General features: G+C 39.2%; 2 protein-coding genes across 2 annotated transcripts; both read left to right on the top strand.

Annotated features, from left to right (window-relative positions):
• Positions 1-8: 8 nt before the first annotated feature.
• LOC133522210 (26S proteasome non-ATPase regulatory subunit 10-like) lies at positions 9-1,310 on the top strand. The gene is made up of 4 exons (XM_061857449.1): positions 9-295; positions 389-634; positions 857-1,026; positions 1,143-1,310. The coding sequence occupies exons 1-4, from the start codon at positions 194-196 to the stop codon at positions 1,291-1,293; spliced, it is 669 nt and encodes a 222-aa protein (XP_061713433.1). The 5' UTR covers positions 9-193; the 3' UTR covers positions 1,294-1,310.
• Positions 1,311-4,374: 3,064 nt separating this feature from the next.
• On the top strand, positions 4,375-20,102 carry LOC133522204 (diacylglycerol kinase epsilon). Its single transcript, XM_061857436.1, has 12 exons — positions 4,375-4,919; positions 5,005-5,167; positions 5,752-5,867; positions 6,241-6,364; positions 6,703-6,776; positions 7,714-7,848; positions 8,288-8,427; positions 8,675-8,846; positions 9,672-9,840; positions 11,189-11,244; positions 11,458-11,547; positions 17,066-20,102. The coding sequence occupies exons 1-12, from the start codon at positions 4,722-4,724 to the stop codon at positions 17,186-17,188; spliced, it is 1,560 nt and encodes a 519-aa protein (XP_061713420.1). The 5' UTR covers positions 4,375-4,721; the 3' UTR covers positions 17,189-20,102.
• The last annotated feature ends 137 nt before the right edge of the window (positions 20,103-20,239 follow it).

Genomic DNA, 20,239 nt, shown 5'->3' with positions numbered 1-20,239 from the left:
ACGTGCATTGCGGCATGACTATCAAAAATTGAATTGAATAAACAAAACATCGATCCTTCACTTAGTGTTACGTATAAGCTTTAAAGTAATAAATTACTAATAATATAAGCGAATAAGTAAGTATTTTAACTTACTCAAAACAAAACCATCACCATTTTGTACAAAATACTTGGGTAATACTAATATTTATACAATGTCGATTGGATCTGTGTACGAAACCGCTTATAAAGGAGATTTTAATCAAGTTAAAGTTAAAGTTGATCAAGATGCTACCTTAATAAAAACTGCGGATTCGGTAATTATTAAAATACTTCCAAGTAAGTTATGTTAAATACCGATATTGGTTTTAGGCTTAATTAAATGAGACGGCTGATAATTTGTTTTACAGAATAATCGCCTCATCATTCATTGGGCAGCTCTAGGTGGAAATGAGAATTTGGTTGATTTTATAATCCGCTCAGGAAGTCCTATTGATCCAGCGGATGACACTAGCTCTACTCCTCTGATACTAGCAGCGTCAGCGGGAAAGTTTGAGGTTGTTCAACTACTTATTGGTAAAAAAGCCAATGTCAATCATAAAACAGGCCGTGGCCAGACTTCATTACACTATGCTTGTTCTAAGGGCCATAAAGATGTAAGTATATGATCTTAAGTAGCTTTAGAATAGGAACAACAATGGACAGTGACAGAAAAACAAGGAAACATTTTTAAAAGTTGACTGAAGTAATGAGGTGATCAATACACATAAAGTTGTAGAAACCAATAAAATATATGACTAGCTAGCATCCATTGAAATATCATAGGTTATATTAACTTAGCTATCCTGGTGCAATTACAGCATATATCATATTTCCAGATAGCAAAGTTGCTGTTAGAGGCAGGAGCAAACGTAAATGAGGCAGATGTGTTGCATGCTACTCCCCTTCATAGAGCAGCATCTCTGGGCAAGAACAACATAGTAGAGCTGCTGTTAAGTCAACCAGAAATAAAAGTTGATCTTGAAGATTCTACAGGCTGCACACCTTTGTAAGTAATTTGCACAATACTGTCAAACTGTGAAACTTGCTTTTTGAAAGTTAGTAAAAATAAATAATGCCTAATTTTACTTTGTGTGGAACAAACATTTATTTTATATTTTTCAGGCATTTAGCATGTGAAGAAGACAGAGAATCTGCTGCAATAATGTTAGTTAAGGCAGGAGCTGCTTTAGATATTATGAATAAGGAAAAGAAAACCCCACTTGACCTTTGTTCAAATAAGCTCAGACATACTTTAATGTCACTTGTGGAATAAAATCTTTTTTCAATAAACTCTGTTTTTTCTGGACTTGTATTTGCTAGATGCACGACTACAACTACCACAACCTGGCATGGCTGGTAAATCGAGGGGAAAACGTCAATTCACTACATCTCAATAAAGTGATTCTTTAGGAAGGTTTAGGTTTATAACTTGTTAAGGTTTTGTGTAAATTGGTTAAAATATGATGATGTTTGCTAATGATGTTGGCAAAAAATCACACTGTCTAAGAGCTTTAATCGAAAACTCTGCCTATAACAACACAATGTATGGTGGGGTTGTCTTTCTTTTATTATATATTATAGTGAAGCGCCGGTGGATTGCAGATCAACTTTTGCTACACAAAATATTAAATGGAATCATTGAATCTCCCGAACTTATAGGCAAAATAAGATTTTCAGTGCCAAGGCCAAACTCTCGTATAGTTAACTTCCGACCTTTCGCTCTTAGAACTTACCGAACGAACCTCGGATCTCAAGGCACCATACCTAGAATATGTAGGGAACATAACAAGTTATTTAAAGCATCCCGAGTCGACATATTATCTTTAAGTCAAAATAGTTATAAGAATTATTTGTATAAAAATGCTATAGTATAAAAACGCTAGCTGCATGTAAACGAAGTACTAAATTTAACGATAAGTATGTTATATTACATTATACTTTAGGTCTTAATTGATTGATTAGTATTAACGCATGTTGTGTTTACCTATTATTGGATAGACACTTACTCATGTATTTTTGGGTTTTTATCTGTATTTTTTGTAGTGTTGTATCTGTTGGTAAACCTTAAATAAATAAAATAAAATAAATAAAAATATATCTATCGATGGTGTATATCTATCTTTTAAGGGTAATAGCCGGGTCCACACAGATCGAGCATACGTGATGCAATTTCCTCACGCACAAAACGGCGAGTGTAGACGTGCCACAGCCGAGGCGACACGCGCGTGTTCCTCGGCCGAGGCACGTCTACACTGGCCGTTTTGTGCGCGAGGAAATTTCCTCGCGCGTATGCTCGCTCAGTGTGGATTCGCCTATTTATTTTTGTTCCCGATGCAAATTTTTAATCTGGTTTAGGGCATACAATTTAAAAAATATATCTCAGGTTATCGTAAATTAAAAATTCCATTTCGAGCATATAACTTGTACGAAATGTTATCACGCTAACTGGGCTATAACCGCGAAAATCGAAGTTCGTTAATTGCGGGCATTTTTCTCTGTCACTCTAATTACGTCTTCGTGAGAGTAAAAGAGAAAGATTCCTAGCAATTTGCGAATTTCGGTTGTCGCGGTAGGCCCCCTGAGTTATCATAAATCGTTCCTTTGCCGAAATGGACTTACGTAACTTTGTCTGTTTACTGTGTATTTTATGTAGGTGCAACTAAATTAAACAAGTATTCCGTGGTGCGTGGCCGTTTTAATTTGTTTTTATACATTTAAGTTTCATTGGACACGCTTTATATAAAGCAACACATTTATTACACTTTTTAATAATAAACCTCTTAATACCTCATGAATAGGGTTGTTTCCAATTTTTTGAAACGATTGTATTACGTTCTATTCTATATTAACTAAAAGTTGCCCTAAAATTCAAATTTTATAATAAAAACGGCTTTAAATATGTTAAATTAACAAAATATATTTTGACCGATGCTTTCGCGCCCAAAACGCTCTTTGAAAATTGTGTGACGTCACAGTTTACGGTTTGACACATAACTACATACACACGTAGAAGATACGAACTGTCAACTCACATTTCGTCGGGGATAGATACCGCGTAAATAACAAATGCAGTAAGGTCCAATTAAAAACAATTGTATCAAGCATCCTCCACCGCCTGCATATACCTATAAAATTAAGTCAAACACAATTTTCAACCAAAATAAATACATTGAGAATAAAATTAGCGATGGAGACCTTAAAGGTGCAGCCCGTCTCCTCTTCTCAAACGACGTGCTATCGCCGGATACCCCCGACACTCTTTTGGCCCCACTTCCTTCAGGTCCCACTATCCCACACTTTTTGGACCCTCCAACGGCAAACCAGGCCTGCCTACAAATAAAAAACAGAGACATAATAGAAGGTATTTTATCGTTCAAAATCGGTTCTGCTGCAGGCCTGGACGGACTCTCGCCCCAACAACAACTTTCGAAAAGGATTAGGGAGGTCACCGGTAACCGCAGAGCTGGCAGCTTCCTCGCTCAAAGAATTAGTCTTGCGATACAGCGAGGAAATGCTGCTAGCATCTACGGCACCATGCCGCAGGGGGATAGTTTTATTTTATTTTAAGTCTATTTTTATTTATTTTTAGATCTAGATTTTAAGTTTTGTAGTTTAGTTTTTAGTATATTTATAAATAAGTTGTATAACTTAAATAATGTAAATTACATATTATATTGACGAATAAAATTTGCTAATATATGGTAAAATGAAAAACATTAATTACCTTGTACATTGTTTGAATTTCGAACTCTTTCGACTTTGTTAGTTATGCGGTATTGCACTATCCCCGACGATTTGTTGTTTATCGCCTATCAACAGTGTCAATCCGAGAGTTGTGACGTCATCAGAATCTTCAAAGACGTTTCGAGTTTGGTCTCGTGACGTGTGCCACCAGATATTTTAAATTCAATATTTACAAAAATATGGTCATTACAGGTCCCCTAAAAGTAGTTTAACATGTTCATATAATCCAAAAGAATTTATTGGGATACAATTCTGCCCTAAGATTTGTAGATGGAAACAACCCTATTGATGAGATTTTATGACTACCCCCCGAGCTACCACCTAGAATTCGGCAATGTTCAAATATAAGACGTGAACATCTATATGGTCACGCTTTGGAGTTAACTTTCATCAACATCATACTAGGTATCAAATATTTGGGTTTGATTCAATTTATTTTAATAGTTTTTGTTTGGAAATTGACAAGACATGTGTAACTTTAAACTCCGCGCCACTTGAAAGTCATCCAGAAAACGAAACTCAAAGAGCATATTATCACTACTAATCACTACGTTCTTTCTTTCGTTCTATCATTTCTTGTCAACAAAGGAGTTGCCAAAGACTGACGAAACTAGGACAGGCGGTTAAGATTATATTTGGAACGGCGTTTCAGCTGTCAAATAATTTGACACTACAATTATTATTGTAGTATGTTGTGTAGCATCTAGTAACGTTATTATTTTTATGTTTATCACACTTGTATCAATGAATATTGTTACATAGTACGATATAAAAAGGTTTAATTTTTAACACTTGAAGTTAGTTCAATCGCTAGATAAATGCGCAACGCGCAGCGACAAGAGCCGATATTTTCATGTCGTTACTTTTGTGATTTGATTGATTGATTTTCGGGCTTTCTATCCCAAAATTTAATTATAAATCTTATGTAGGTTCATGTAAAAGTTAGCAAACGTTGTTATGGAAACGTTTCACATTTTAAATGACGTTATATTCAATCATTATTTTTTAATTGGTGGTTTATTCTTGAGTTATTTGGTTTACCGAATACTTCACGCACTTTTTGGTGATAATAATTACTTACAAACCAAATATAGGTCTCGTGGTCATACGTGGAGAAGCATACAATGTAACAAGTCCATTCCTTATAACATTTATGTAAGAGACACCTATTAGATACAATATTTTCTACGTTTTTTTGTTGAAGTTTCAGGCCTAACTTGAGTTTGTTTCGATGTTGTAGTGTACGGTGTGTGGTAAGTTGATGTTGCCCCTAGTAGGGCTCTTCTGCGAGTGCTGTGGTGTGAGCGCGTGCAAGAGATGTCGACGCGTTGTTGATAAAAAATTTAGGTGTAAACAATTTACTTGGCCAGTTGACAAACAGTTCCACCATCATTGGGTTCACAGTAAGTAATCCTTCTTAAATAATTCACAATATAGAGCTTGTAATTTATACTATTTAGTGTGTGTGTTATGTGTGTTGTGGTAATCGCAACATAAATAACAAAATAAGAGAATAAAAAATTCCTTAAAACTTAATTTTATTTCATTAGGCGGGTCCACACAGAGTGAGCACACGCGCGAGGCAATTTCCTTATGCACCACCGCAGAAACCACCCAGTGTAGACATGCTGCCTCGGCCGAAGCACGTCTACACTGGCCGGTTTGTGTGTGAGGAAGTTGCCTCGCACGTATGCTCGCACTGTGCCTATTCAATTTGGTATTGAATCATAATAAGGTGAGATTTTTTTTTATTTTTTTTGTTAGTAAACAGTGCCAGAAAACTTACAATAATGTTATAACAATATTATCACTCTTGAATACATTTTAATGATAATTGTTTGAAGTTAAATAGTGTTTCATGGAAAATATCTACATTTAAATTTTTTTTATTCAAACATGGGACAAAAATAACACTTTATGTAATCATCATAGTGTTTTCCCTGCTTCATGCTAAGCTAAACCCTTCATGCTAAGCTTTGTATTGCAGTTGGTAATAGCAGAGCAGAACATTCAGACAACAGTGATGACACAATTCGAAAATATTATTGCTGCTGGTGCCAAAGGACAAAGCTATGCCATGATAGTGCTTTCAATGACTCCGAGGTTTGAATGGTTTTTTGCAATATATACATAAATATATTGGAGAGACATGATTGAAATTAGGTTTTATTGGAGCAAAGTTTTTTAGCCAACTTCAGTGTATCATTGATATAGTTCGTTTTTGTAGCATTAGAAAGAAGGTGGCGATCTTGATGTGCTTTTTATTAAAAAACACATTTGAAAAATAAGTGACAGCAAATATGTAATAATTATAAATCATATCAATTACTTACTTGTTTATGCTTTCAAAAGTAATACTCTTAAAAGTGTTTTTCAATAATTTTCATTAAAAAGACATCTCAAGATTGTTTACCTTTTTTCTATTGCTAAAATAATGAACTATAGATGAAAATTAACATGATTTTAATTGTTACAGCAATGTGATTTCCAGAAGTATCGTAACATAATGATTCCACCAGCGTGTGTGCAGGTTGAGAATGGAGTAGTAACTGGCATAAAGCCTCCTACAATTCCAGATTGGGAGCCACTCTTCATTTTTGGTACTTACTTTTCATATCTTGTTATGCATCCTACTTGACTAAATTGCCCATTGCCAAAATATTTTCCTCTTTTTAACTTAGGTGCTAAATTTTCTACTCATCACATTTCCTATGTGCAGACCTCAAAGATAAAGATATTTTTTGTTTTTTTAATGTAAAGAAAACAATTTCTATGGATTTCAAACTATTTTTAAAGAGCTTGTTGACATTCTCATGAACTGTTACCCAACCAGTTTTTTCAGGCATAAGTAGCATAGTATATTGATCACATAATTATGTTCTATGTAATACATATTTTTAATAAAGTGATTAAATCTAATTCTCAATTGTAATTACAGCTAATCGTAAATCTGGAAGCAATAGAAGTGATGAAGTGCTATCACTTTTTAGAGGGCTGTTGAATCCCATTCAGGTAATATGTTTAAAAAAAATCATTTAAACAATAGTGTCATTTCACAACATTGAGGGCCTGTGATTGAAAAGTATTTTGATTTCAAATTAAAATGCATGAAAGCATTTGTGTATTGTAGATAAAGAAATGCAAATCATCTATTGTTCAAATAAGTTAACTGATAGACATGTATTGTACAGGCCAAATAAACTGGGTTAAGTGACTACATGTCAAGGTTTAATTTTGCTCGGCTAGTATGAACAGTTGTTTATTATACCTACAATATTTATTAACCTACAATACTGCGCGGTATAGTTTAAAATGTATCCTTCTAATTAAGTGTAGGTACTATTCAGAGTTTCACAGGGTGTCCAAATAACCGTATTTATGTGAGAGTGAGGGAATGTCAGAAACTATAATAAGCGATACGGATATTTGTTCTTAGGAGTTACGAGACGGCTTTAGTAATATTCTGTTAGATCTAGGCTAGGGTCCCTTCTAGTTTCCCAAAAAATATAATTTTACTAGCTAAGCAAAATCAATAATTATGGTTCTTTACAACTTAATCGGGGGATTTATTTTGCATGGTTGGCTCTTTTTTAGGGTTCCGTAGCCAAATGGCAAAAAACGAAACCCTTATAGATTCGTCATGTCCGTCTGTCTGTCCGTTTATGTCACAGCCACTTTTTCCGAAACTATAAGAACTATACTGTTCAAACTTGGTAAGTAGATGTATTCTATGAACCGCATTAAGATTATCACACAAAAATAGAAAAAAAAAAACAATAAATTTTGGGGGTTCCCCATACTTACCATACCATGCAAACTTCCATCGAAAATTGGTTTGAACGAGAATGTCATAAATGTTCCGGAACCCTTCATGGGCGAGTCCGATTTGCACTTGGCCGCTTTCTTAAAAGTTTGCCGACCTCTGACCTATCCAAATGTACCTAATCAGGTGGTGGACATGGCTGAGACAGCACCGGAGAGCGTCGTGCGGTGGATGCCGCCACGAGCGCGAGTTCTCGTAGCCGGCGGCGACGGCACCGTCGCCTGGGCGCTCAACGTGCTGCACGCGGCGCCACACGTCAAGGTAGACAGTATACCGTGATAGACGGGGGTTGCGAGCGTGGTGCGGTGGATGGAGCCCAGGTGGCGGACGACGACGGCACCGTCGCCTGTCCGCTCCAAGTGCTACTCGCTACATCACATGTAAAGGCGCTCATTTTTTTCAAACGCTGTACAGGTTCCGGTTGGTCAAAAGTGGCACCTAGGAGTGCCACTAATAAACAACCAGTAATAAACATGGCCGAAACAGCGTTAGAAAATAATGAGCGCTAGTGGTTTTCAAACTGGAGGACATGCCCGGCTCGTATTAATGAGTTCCTTGGAACTTATCTATGTACAAAAGGTCTAGTTCTCCCTCTGGTAAAAGGTCAGATGGCAATCGCCCACAAACCAGTACCTGTGCAGATTCTCCGCATTAAGTTGCTAAAAAGGGACCTAGAAACTTAAAAGTTTATTTTTTTCAGGCATCAGTGGCCATATTGCCAATGGGCACCGGCAACGACCTATCCCGGGTACTGGGCTGGGGCGCCGGTCTGGCCTCGCATTTAGACGCACAGGCTATCATCAACGACGTGCAACACGCTGAAGAGCAGCTCTTAGACAGGTAATATTTGCTTGAGGTATGCAAGCAATTTTCCAACGGTTACGGTAAAACTCAGTAATATTACTATTGAACACGTTTGAATCACTAGGTTTAGATGCCACCGCTTGGAGCTCCAAGTGTTATGTTAATGTTGGAGAGTGTGTAACCGAAAGAAAATGAATGAGATGCCTCTTCCTTAGTTTGGCTGCTGATTGTAGATCTCTCGAGCATTTATTTTACTTCTAAACTGTTGAACGGTTATCTGCAGATGGAAGATCACAATAAAACCCACACGCGGACGCTTACGCAGCCGAGGCCGCGAGCGCGTCCTGTACGCTTACAACTACGCGAGCATCGGTGTGGACGCGCAGGTCGCGCTGGACTTCCACCGCGCGCGTTCGCAGTTCCTATACAGATACGGCAGCCGGATGCTCAACTACGTGAGTATGATGTCACAAGATACCTGCGAACATGTTCGCGGACAACTGCGCGAGTTTCGGCGAGGACGCGCAGGTCGCGCTGGACTTCCATCGCGCGCGCTTGCAATTCCTCTACAGTAAAGGTAGCCGGATGTTCATCTACGTCAGTATGATGTCACGCGATTCCTGCGAACATGTTACCATATTTCCTGCGAGCATCGGTCTGGACGCGCAGGTCGCGCTGGACTACCACAGCGCGCGCTCATAGTTCGTCTACAGATATGGCATCCGGTTTGTCAACTTCGTGAGTATTTCACACGATCCCTGCGAACATGTTCACGTACAACTCGAGCATCGGTGTGGATGCGCAGGTCACGCTGGACTCCCACAGCGCGGACGTTGCAGTTCCTCTACAGATACAGTAGCCGGATACTCAACTAAAATGTAAAAATACGATACCTGCGAATATGTTCGCGTACAACTACGCGAGCATCGGTGTGGAAGTTATGTTCGTGTTCTACTTTCACAACGCTTTTTATCGGTAGTCGTCGGTCACACCACACAATACAATTGTAGTTTAGCGAAAAAAACCTCAAATAGACCTTAAAATGTTATATTCATATGCGTGACCTTTTGTTTTGACAGTTCAAAATTCAAGCCGTTGAAGGTAAAATTTTAGTGCCCATTCTAAACCATGTCCAAATAGCGTATCATTTCTTCCACGTAGAAAGCTCTGCTGCCGAGTGCTTATGGCAGGGTCGCCATGTGATGTGGGAGTGTTCGTAAAATGAGACAGCTATTTGCTTACGTACTAATACGTAAAAGCACGATATTGGCTTCTAACAGATGGCCTACGTGTTAATGGGCGCCGGGCGCGCAATCGACAGCAGATGCGACGGCCTGGAGCAGCGACTGCGCGTGCGACTTGACGCGCGCGACGCGATCCCTCTCCCGCCGATACAGGCGCTCGTGGTGCTCAACATCCCCTCCTGGGGCGCCGGCGTGCAGCTCTGGAGTGAGACTAACATTATTATTAACTATATGTTTATAAAAACTTAAGAACTACGAATAAACGAAAACTTGTCAAAATTGATTTAATTTGGTAGGTATATTCGTATTCTACCATATTTCAAAACAACTACGCGATAAATAATTCTCTACAAAGACACAATTTGCTGTTTACAATGATTTCCCAACACTGGTGACCGCCTATCAATTAAAGTATTTATACGTATTTGACGACCGGTTTGGCCTAGTGGGTACGGCCTGCCTACGAAGCTGATGGTCCCGGGTTCAAATCCTGGTAAGGGCATTTATTCGTGTGATGAGCATTGGTGTTTTCTATGTATTTAAGTGTTTATAAATATTTATATATTTTATAAATAAATATTTAAATATTTATAAATACTCTATTTGGGCTCTATAAGACATATATCAGACCCTTGTTGGAATATACCTTCCAAATTTGGAACCCATATTTCCGGAAGGACATTGATCTTATTGAAAAATCTAATTGAAGAGCAACAAAACTGGTTCCATCTCTTCGCAACCGACCATATGAGGATAGGTTAAAGGAATTGGGCTTGAGAACCCTAGAGCAGCGAAGGCAACGCGGTGACTTAATAGAAACATACAAAATACTTACAGGACACTACAACGTACCCGCATTGAGTGATATTTTCACTCGGAATATGTGTAACAGACTGAGAGGACATTCTCTGAAGCTGACACGGACGCAGAGTAGTAGCAATCCAAGACGACACTTCGACGACGACAAGAAGTGTGGAACAGTTTGCCCGAATCCGTAATCAGTGCACCCTCAGTGAATTCTTTTAAAAACAGACTCGACAAACATTTTATAAATGGACAAAACACAAGGACATTGATGTGCACGTATCAGCTATAAGCTGCCTGTGCATTCATAAATAATAATAAAATATCATTGTCTAAGTACCCTCAACACAAGCCTTATTGAGCTTACTGTGGACTTAGTCAATTTGTGTAATAATGTCTCATAATATTTATTTATTTATTTATTTATCAAGTGTCGTTTCGGATAAAAATATACAGCGCTTTATTGATGTTAAACTAATAAGTTTAAATCAAATTGATGATCGTAACACGTAAACTTGAACACATTCATTGCTAGAGTACAACCATTGCCAAAAGCCACATATCATCTTAGGTAAATTGGGACTACTACAAAGCCGAAATAGCCGAACCTCTTTACGAAGACCGATTTGCAATATTTATTGCCAGATATTGCCCGTACATAAGTTGGACAACTTAATACATTCATGCATTTAGCTGTTTTTATTTTATATTCTGCTTCTGAATGTAATATTATACATTTTTGTTTGCAGATATGGGGAATGAAGGAGATGTGGAAGAACAAAGTATTAGCGATGGAAAAATTGAGGTAAGTTCTTGGATTATATTTATTTACACAAAATAGCAGTTTTTATATGTGGAAAATGGGATTGAAACTTCTTAGCTGTAACAAAGACAGGTAAAAGAAATGAGATATCTTAATACTAGCACTATATAAAATAAAAAAAAAATAGTTTAGAAAAAATATAATATTAGTTTAGAAAAAAAAACAATAATGAAATGTAATTGTGTATTTTCACAGGTTGTTGGCATATCGTCGTCATTCCACATAGCGAGGCTGCAGTGCGGATTGGCGGAGCCCTATCGCTTTGCACAAGCTTCGCAAATAAAGGTATGTATATACATTAGACAATTTCTTGCAAATAAGTAGGAATACTAAAATATGACCGTAGCCATCCATCTTATAGGGAGCGTGCTTGGACTGTAGGGGGCAGTATAAGAGACTTCTGTTTGTTGACGTGAAGTGTAAATGTCAAGTTTAAGTTTTCGGTTTAGGTCACAAGATGGCAGATCCTGTAATGTTTGGCAGCTTCAAATTTATGCTCCTACCTAAAAAAATCGAGGTTCGGGGGCACATTCACAATAGGCTCACTGTTAGTGGTTTGCACAGAACTATATCGAGATAGAAGAAAAGAGTTGATCGATTCCAAAGGGGACCCGAGCGTGTAACATTTTGTGAAGACACTTTGACGTCACGAGTGAAATTTACTGATAGGAAACATAAGCCCCGTGAAAACGATTTATAAGTATCGATTAGAACGCGGCAGGCCGATTCTAGTCATCGCCGTTGATATCGATAAGAACCGACAGAGGATAGTAGATTTAAGAGATAGTAGTGCGAAAATACATTAATAGTCTGAAAGTAAATCATTTATTATGAAAAAAGCAATTATACTTTAAAAAAATTTTGTTTGTGAAATGTCTTTATTAAAATGTTATAAAACTCAACTTAACTCCTTGGGTTATTCCCACTAGTTACCACCAAGTTGTTACCAGTGGTAACTACTGGGATTCTCGGATTCTTTTTCCCACCATTTACCTAAGCGCTCTATATTTATACTGTTTTTATTGGTATTGAACGCTAATTAAATTTTGGTGGTAACTATCAAAAATCCCACCTTTTACCAAACCAAATTGGTGGTAACTAGTGGGATTTTTTTTTTGCCCAGTAGTTACCAGTGGTAAAAATGCATGAAAATATTTAATGCCCTTCCGGAAAATACAAAACCCTTGCCTTTAAACTCATTTAAAACACAACTTCCACAATGGCTCAAGAAACAAGTGTTTTACTCATTAAATGATTTATTCGACATGTAATGTAATATTAAGTACGTAGATAATAATTTTAGTCATTGTAATGCTATTAACCAAAACTACTATTATTGTTTTATGTAAATATTTGCATGTTTAATCAGCAAAATATGTCATTGCACACAAATATCTTTCGAATACAACCTTATTGTACCATATCTTTTTGCAAATAGAGAATTTTCTATTTCGTTTGTTCAATTCCCACTCGTTCGTAAATCTTGTTTACCGCCCTTAATTACATAATTATTAATACAATATGTAGGTACATATTGCTTTTCACTAAGAATATTATGTACATAATAATATAAAAAGTAATAATTATTTCCTTTGATTTCAAAATCGATTTTACCTAATCGAGTGAGAAAATTGCAGCGTACATCACTATTCTTACTTTTGACTCGGCAAATTCAAGCCGCAATGGAAACACACAATTGACAGCTCCTGTCATGATGAAAATAATATACGGAATTAATAGAAAGTAAATTTGTTTAGATTCAAATGAAATTAGGTAAACGTGTAGTTGAGGGCATTATATTATAGTCATTAAATTCTGAGCAGGCGATCAGGAGTTATGGAGCTAGAAAGCCAAAAAGTTATTTTACAGTACATATGGGGCTACTTTATAGCACTAGTGCGAGAAGTAGCATATTACGTTACTGTGTCGAACATTTAAAGGGCCATATGTACTGTAAAACGTTGTACGATACATGTGCGAATAGGTAATTCGCAACTCGTGTCGATTTAAAACCCTCCCTTCGGTCGTGTTTTAATTTATCGCCACTCGTTTCGAATTTCCTATTTTTCGCACTTGTATCGTAATGTACTATATTGTGGGTGCTATTCTGGTCGTTATTTGTAAGTAAGTATGGTCGAGTTTGGTATCTAATTAAGGTGGTTCGTTTTCCATACAAAAAACAATTGCCTTTTATTAAGTCATTACACACTATTACTACATAAATATGTGCGCATATATCTACTTTCAATATTAGTTTGCGCTAAATTGATAGTAAAACTTTGTTTCATACAGAAATCACGCAATAAAACGTTATATTTTTTATCAATGTAACGCCTCATTTTGAGAGCATTCCCCTGCATCGGAGTCCTTGGCGTCGACATCTCGAATGAAGGCCAGTTCCGCGGCCATTTAGAGGGTAAGGCTAAATTAGCCTCTAAAAGCTTGGTGTGCTCAACAGATTTAGACAGTATTTCACACCGGCCCACCGCCTACAGCTTTATAAGGCGCAGGTGCGCCCACACATGGAATACTGTTCTCATCTATGGGCAGGGGCACCCCAGTACCAGCTTCTCCCTCTGGACCGCATCCAACGAAGAGCGGCTCGAATTGTCGACTGCCAGCGTATTTCGGATCGGACATGGAATACTGTTCTCATCTATGGGCAGGGGCACCCCAGTATCAGCTTCTTCCTCTGGACCGCATCCAACGAAGAGCGGCTCGAATTGTCGACTGCCAGCGTATTTCGGATCGGACATGGAATACTGTTCTCATTTATGGGCAGGGGCACCCCAGAACCAGCTTCTCCCTCTGGACCGCATACAACGAAGAGCGGCTCGAATTGTCGACTGCCAGCGTATTTCGGATCGGACATGGAATACCTACTGTTCTCATCTATGGGCAGGGGCACCCCAGTACCAGCTTCTCCCTCTGGACCGCATCCAACGAAGAGCGGCTCGAATTGTCGACTGCTAGCGTATTTCGGATCGGCTTGACTCCTTGGCGCTGCGTAGAGATAATAATAATAATAATGTTGCCCTATTGTCGCACTGTGCGTGCGGCCGTTGTGGGGCCCACTCAATGAGTTGGCGAGTCACCGCCTGTCTTACACAATTACTGATTGTCACGGCAGGTGTCCGCTGGTCTCCTCCTATAGCCTATTATCCAGTCCATCCAACTTTCAAATCAATAGCCTTATATTGACCTTAGATCCCATCGCAGCACAAAAGTGCTGCACTGCAATAGTCTTTGCACCTGGCGGGGACCATCTCCGGATGTATCATATTGTGCGCTCGGAGATGGTATCCGCCACGTGTATCCCTTGCTTGTAGATTAATTTGTCTTAAAGGGCCTCTGCGCTGTTGGCTTCGGCCCCACGCATGCCTCCCAAAGGTCCGGGACCCCATGGTCCCGAGATATGGTAAGATAATAATAATAAGCGGCGCACACCTCTCCAGACCCTGAGCCGCTCACGCAATGTTGTCTCCTTGTCGCTCCGTGCGAGTGATCGTTTTTGGGGACCCATATTGTGAGTTGGCGAGTCACCACCTGTCCATTTTGTCGTGTTTTTATAAACATATGATGAGGGCAGGTGCCATAGTATCCTCCATAGTCCCGGTTATTAGTCCACTTGCATTGCAAGCTCTGTCAGAGGTAAGCATCACCACTAGCGTAACTCTGCAGTGGATCAAGGGACACAGCAACTCGCGAGGGAACAATGCAGCCGACATATTGGCGAGAGGAGGCTCGGAACTGAGGGTGGCAGCACCGGAGCCAATTATACCCCTGCCTTATGCCTGGCTCCGGAACATGCTGCGACACAATACCAAGGTAAAACACCAACAGTACTGGTCTAACCTAGGCACGTGCAGGCAGGCGAAGGAAGCCCTCCCGACAATCGACCCCGGTTTGTCGAGGAGGCTGAGATAGCTGAAGAGGCCACAGCTCCAGCTTTTGACTGGGGCCATAACCGGCCACGCCCCTCTAAACAAACACCTACTAACCCTATGTGTTACAGATAGCCCCCTCTGCAGAGCATGCATGGAGGCAGAGGAGACAGCCGCCCACGTCATTCTTGAATGCCCAGTGTTGGCAGAGTACCGGGCACAATACCTCGGTTCGCCGGGGTCTCTCCCAGAATTCGTCGGCAACATCAAGGGTCTGCTAGGCTTCTTGGTAGAGTTGGGTTGGCAGGAGTAGTGCCGACAACCCACCATGCAAAATATGCGCGAAATATGACGTCGAGTTGCGGAAACCAAGCCCGCAAATAGCTATAACCTATACCACTGGCAACTCAACCCAATAGCCCGGTTTCTTTTTGTACCCTTTTTTTTTACAATAGTCCTACACTAACCGGGGTTTGGCCTTGGGTGCAGTAGATACTAAACAGAGATAATCGTCGGTTGGTGTCACATGACATTTAGATTAAATTGTCTTATTACAAGGGACATCTACGTGTTGGCTTCGGCCCCACGCATGCCTTCCAAATGTCCGGGACCCCATGGTCCCGAGAATTTGTAAGAGACAAACATAATAATAATAATAAAGACGTTTATTCAATAAGTTTAAACATCGGTACATAATAAAAGTACACAATAATGCTTAAAAACTAATTGAAAGGGAAGGTGGCTCAGCTAATGTCTGCGCCAAAAGGCCTCGGGGCACAGCGGCCCTAAGGACTTCCAGCAACGGACGCTGTTATTCTGCCATCGCCGTATTTGTACATCTAGCTAAGGACAGCAGAAACATTAACAGATGTGGCCTCGCTCTGCATTTTCTATCGCATGTGTAACGGGGAGTGCTCCAAGGAATTGTTCGGATTAATCCCTGCCGCTTCTTTTCGCCATCGCCCTACGCGACAAGATTTCCATCCTCCACTTAGATGTTTGGCAATCCTCAACTGTGCGTTTTCCAGAAACTTCCTGCCTCGCACAGCTAAGCTGAGTAATGAACTGTCGCCTGCCCTGAGGTATTTCCGGACCGATACGACCTTCAAACCTTCAAGAAAAGAGCGTACTCCCATCTTAAACGCCGGCAACGTACTTACCTGCAACCCCTCTGGTGTTGCAGGTGTCCATCGGTGGCGGTAATCGCTTACCATCAGGTGACCCGTCTGCTTGTTTGCCTCCTGTATCACAAAAAAAAACAAAACGTTTTTTGCGTGATTTCTGCATGAAACAAAGTTTTCAAATTAAAAATAAACAAATGCGTGTTATGAAGTCACTACACACTATTATGTAATGATTTCATAAAAACGCAATTGTTTGTTGAACTTTGAAAACTTTTTGGCTAACCGCGAGTTCTCAGTTCGGGGCGAACTACTAGTTTAATTAGGTAAATAACAGATATTTTAGGACAAAGAGTACTTACCGATGAAAGGAAATACCTGGATTAACAGCTCCAACTTTGGTTGTGGTGTTTCAACAATGAATTGTTTAACATACCGTCATTTTGATTTTGAAACCTGACGTGTCACGCGGAAAGCGGTCGGAGCCGATTGATATTCGCGCGAGCATTGGAGTCGTGAGGCGACTTTTTTGCACGCGAGGGACATACACTCTTTCCTTCTATCCTATCTCGACATAGTTCTGTGGTGGTTTGTCCGTGGCCGTGTACACATTTACCAAATGTGAAATGATACGAAAATTTCAGCCCATGATAGTTTCCATCTTCGCCACGTCGAACGCGAATATCGCGATCAATGCGTTCAGTTTCCCCATCACGCACTTTGCTTATATCTAGTAAACGTACCTATTTATGTTCAACCTTTTGGGCATGGCAACAAAATGAGATAATATTGTTGCAGATCGAGCTGGAGGGATGTTGCGCGATGCAGGTGGACGGGGAGCCGTGGGTGCAGCGCTCCGCCACCGTGCTGGTGGAGCCGGCCGGCCAGTGCCGCGTGCTGCGCGCGCGCCGCGCCGACTAGCCCGGGCTCGGACTCGCAACCGCAGGACAGGGGTCGCTTAACTGCGGGAGTTATTCCCACTAGTTACCACCAAGGTGTTACCAGTGGTAATTAGTGGGTTTTTTTTTTCACCTTTTACCACTGGTAACTACTGGGAAAAAAATCCTACCAAAATTTGGTTAGCATTCAATACTAATAAAAACAGTATAAATATAGAGTTCCTTAATCAATAATTAATGAAACGTCAAATTAATTATAAGTAACAAAGACCAGCGTAACGTGACCGAGACATTAATAGAGAGTGCGAGCCAGAGATACGCGTTTATACTGGTTGGTCTGAGCGGTCAAAACGTCCGCCGAGCTCTCGCCCAGCAGTTGGCGATAACAGTCATACAACATGTATGGTATGGTATTAACTATTAGATTATATGTTTTTTTTTCCTTTTTGCCATTACCCTCAAGAGTATGAGAGCATTTATCGTATACGGGCTACGGAGACTGCTTTTTTAATAGAACGTCGGTGGCAAACAAGCATACGGACCGCCTGATGGTAAGCAGTATCCGTAGCCTATGTACGCCTGCAACTCCAGAGGAGTTACATGCGCGTTGCCGACCCTAACCCCCTCCCACCCCTCGTTGAGCTCTAGCAACCTTATTCACCGGCAGGAACACAACACTGAGTAGGGTCTAGTGTTATTTGGCTGCGGTTTTCTGTAAGGTACTTCCCCAGTTGGGCTCTGCTCTAGATCTGGAATGACATCCGCTGTGCTGTGCCCTACCACACAAAGCGAGATGACATTCACAATGCCCATACCTCTCTTGTGAACGTAGTTTAAGGACGTACCCGGAGCTTACCATCAGGCGGGCCGTATGCTTGTTTGTCACCGACGTAGTATAAAAAGGATCTTATTAATCGTAAATTGAGCTAATTGTGACGTTTTCTATGAAACCTGGATCTTTTGTCAAGGACGCTTACGGCACACTGCGTAGCGCAGCGTTGTATTTGTATAGGAGCATCGTTGATAATGGCGCAAGCGCCATCGACAATAAAGTCCTTTTCAATAAATAACGACACAATTACACGAACGAACAAACAAATCAGTCAAAAACCGTTTTTTTTTTCACTTTTAAGGCAGTTTACTGAAACAGTTATCGACTTATAATGAAACGAATAACTAATTAACTTATAATTAATTTAACGTTTAATTAATTATTGATTAAGGAACTCCATATTTATACTGTTTTTATTAATATTGAATGCTAAACAAATTTTGGTGGTAACTACTGGGAAAAAAAACCCACCTTTTACCAGTGGTAACTACTGGGGAAAAAAAAAATCCCAGTAGTTACCGGCTCACTAGTTTCTCAAAAGGTGACATGTATCTAAACTATTTTAGACAGGTTGCTATTCCTGAAACGGTAAATCTACTATGGCTGGCACTTTTTCTGAAACGTATTGCCGAGCCCCGGTTATGACAGCGAGTCACGGTGAAACTTTAGAAAACTTACTCAAATGTTAACTTAATGTCAAACAGTACCTAACTAATTATATTATCAAATGTACTTAAATTTAACTTATGATAAACGTAGCGAGCGTGAGGTCTAAGATACACTTGTAAGTTTTACTTACTTAAGTAGGGACAAAGCTATTTGTTGAAATGGAATAATTATATTTATCTCTCTTTTTTTTTTGTTTATTTATTCACTATTAATTTTAGAAACAAGGTTTAACACAATAAGCCACTATTGAAAACCTCTAGGTTTTATGTAATAGTTGGCGAGATCTATAGTATAGCTGTATCCCTACTTACGTAAGTAAAACTTGTAAGTATATCTTAGGCTCTCTAATGCCAAATTAGTTAGGATCCCACAGCAGGAAAAAACTAAATACCAATAATGTCGTAATGTCCGTCTCTCTATCTGTATGCCATATGCATTTTATATTATACATTTATTTATATTTTGTCGATAGATAACTAAAAGTTAGGAATTATAAAACACTAGGTCGTTGATGTTAATTAGGTAAGGTGCCTTCGGAAAAACTTTAAGTGATCTTGCTTTCGTGTACCTTAGGTGCCGATGTAGACGCACTCACTATACAGACGCCGTGCGGGGCTACCTGGAACCTATAATATAAAAACTATTCCCAATATTTCAATGATGTACTTAAAATAAATTTGGAATCAAATCTTTTCACTCCCATAATTCCCAATAGGCGCAGGCGTCCCCATTTGTCCCACTCGACTGTATTACTAAATATTGTAAATGCACAACATATTTTATACATAGATACTCGTAAGAGATAACTTTAAACTTTTGTTTTCATGGGATATATTTACAAGTGATTTTAACATTTTGTGGGATATGTTTTACTCACAAAACATTAACTTAAGAAGAGTATTACGGGTAGTTGATTAGTGACTAACGGGTATTGACTTTTTTACTATGTAATATCAGGCTTAGAACGCACTGCGATTAATTTCTTGCGGTTTCTATCTTGCAAGTGCCTGCGCTTATGAAGCATGACATACGTTACATTTTTTGTGATTCTGAAACCGCAAGAAATTATTCGCTGTGTATTCTAAGCCTATACTCTGTATCTTTGGGTATTTAAATAAAAGTAAACAAAATCTACCCTCAAATGTCTCCTTAAGCCAGTTGAGGGTTGATGAAAACATTACATGATCAAATCATGTAGGTTAAAGTCAGGTCGTTCAGTGACAGATCCAGGCGGTTTTGTATTTGGTCGATTAACTACCCGAAATTTTACAAATTGTTTGTTTATTTTTATTTAAATACCTAAAGATACAGAGTATAAATGTCTGCTCTTATTATATAATTTTCTACAGCTACCGATTTTATGAGGAATGATTATTGTTAAAATATATTTCTAAAATATGAACTCGTTTTCAATATAATGTGATGTGTCTTAAAATGAAGTTTTATTGACTTGAGCATTTCTGATAGTGATGGTAGGGTAGTTTTGGGCGCCATATCATCACGGTATTAAACGAAATTCAACCTTGTGTTAATGCAGGTAGATTGTTATTACACTAAACTGATCTGACGACA

Source organism: Cydia pomonella, chromosome 10 (assembly GCF_033807575.1).
Source record: "Cydia pomonella isolate Wapato2018A chromosome 10, ilCydPomo1, whole genome shotgun sequence".
Lineage (NCBI taxonomy): Eukaryota > Metazoa > Arthropoda > Insecta > Lepidoptera > Tortricidae > Cydia > Cydia pomonella.
The sequence above is the reverse complement of the archived record's forward strand: the minus strand, read 5'-3'. Positions and strand labels throughout refer to the sequence as shown.

Bases quoted from the DNA above. Each gene is read 5' to 3' on its own strand.
- LOC133522210 (XM_061857449.1), top strand. From the start codon at position 194: ATGTCGATTGGATCTGTGTACGAAACCGCTTATAAAGGAGATTTTAAT. The intron at 635-856 runs GTAAGTATATGA...TCATATTTCCAG, and splicing joins GTTCTAAGGGCCATAAAGAT to ATAGCAAAGTTGCTGTTAGA. The intron at 1,027-1,142 runs GTAAGTAATTTG...TATATTTTTCAG, and splicing joins TCTACAGGCTGCACACCTTT to GCATTTAGCATGTGAAGAAG.
- LOC133522204 (XM_061857436.1), top strand. From the start codon at position 4,722: ATGGAAACGTTTCACATTTTAAATGACGTTATATTCAATCATTATTTT. The intron at 6,777-7,713 runs GTAATATGTTTA...GTACCTAATCAG, and splicing joins GGCTGTTGAATCCCATTCAG to GTGGTGGACATGGCTGAGAC. The intron at 8,428-8,674 runs GTAATATTTGCT...GGTTATCTGCAG, and splicing joins GAAGAGCAGCTCTTAGACAG to ATGGAAGATCACAATAAAAC.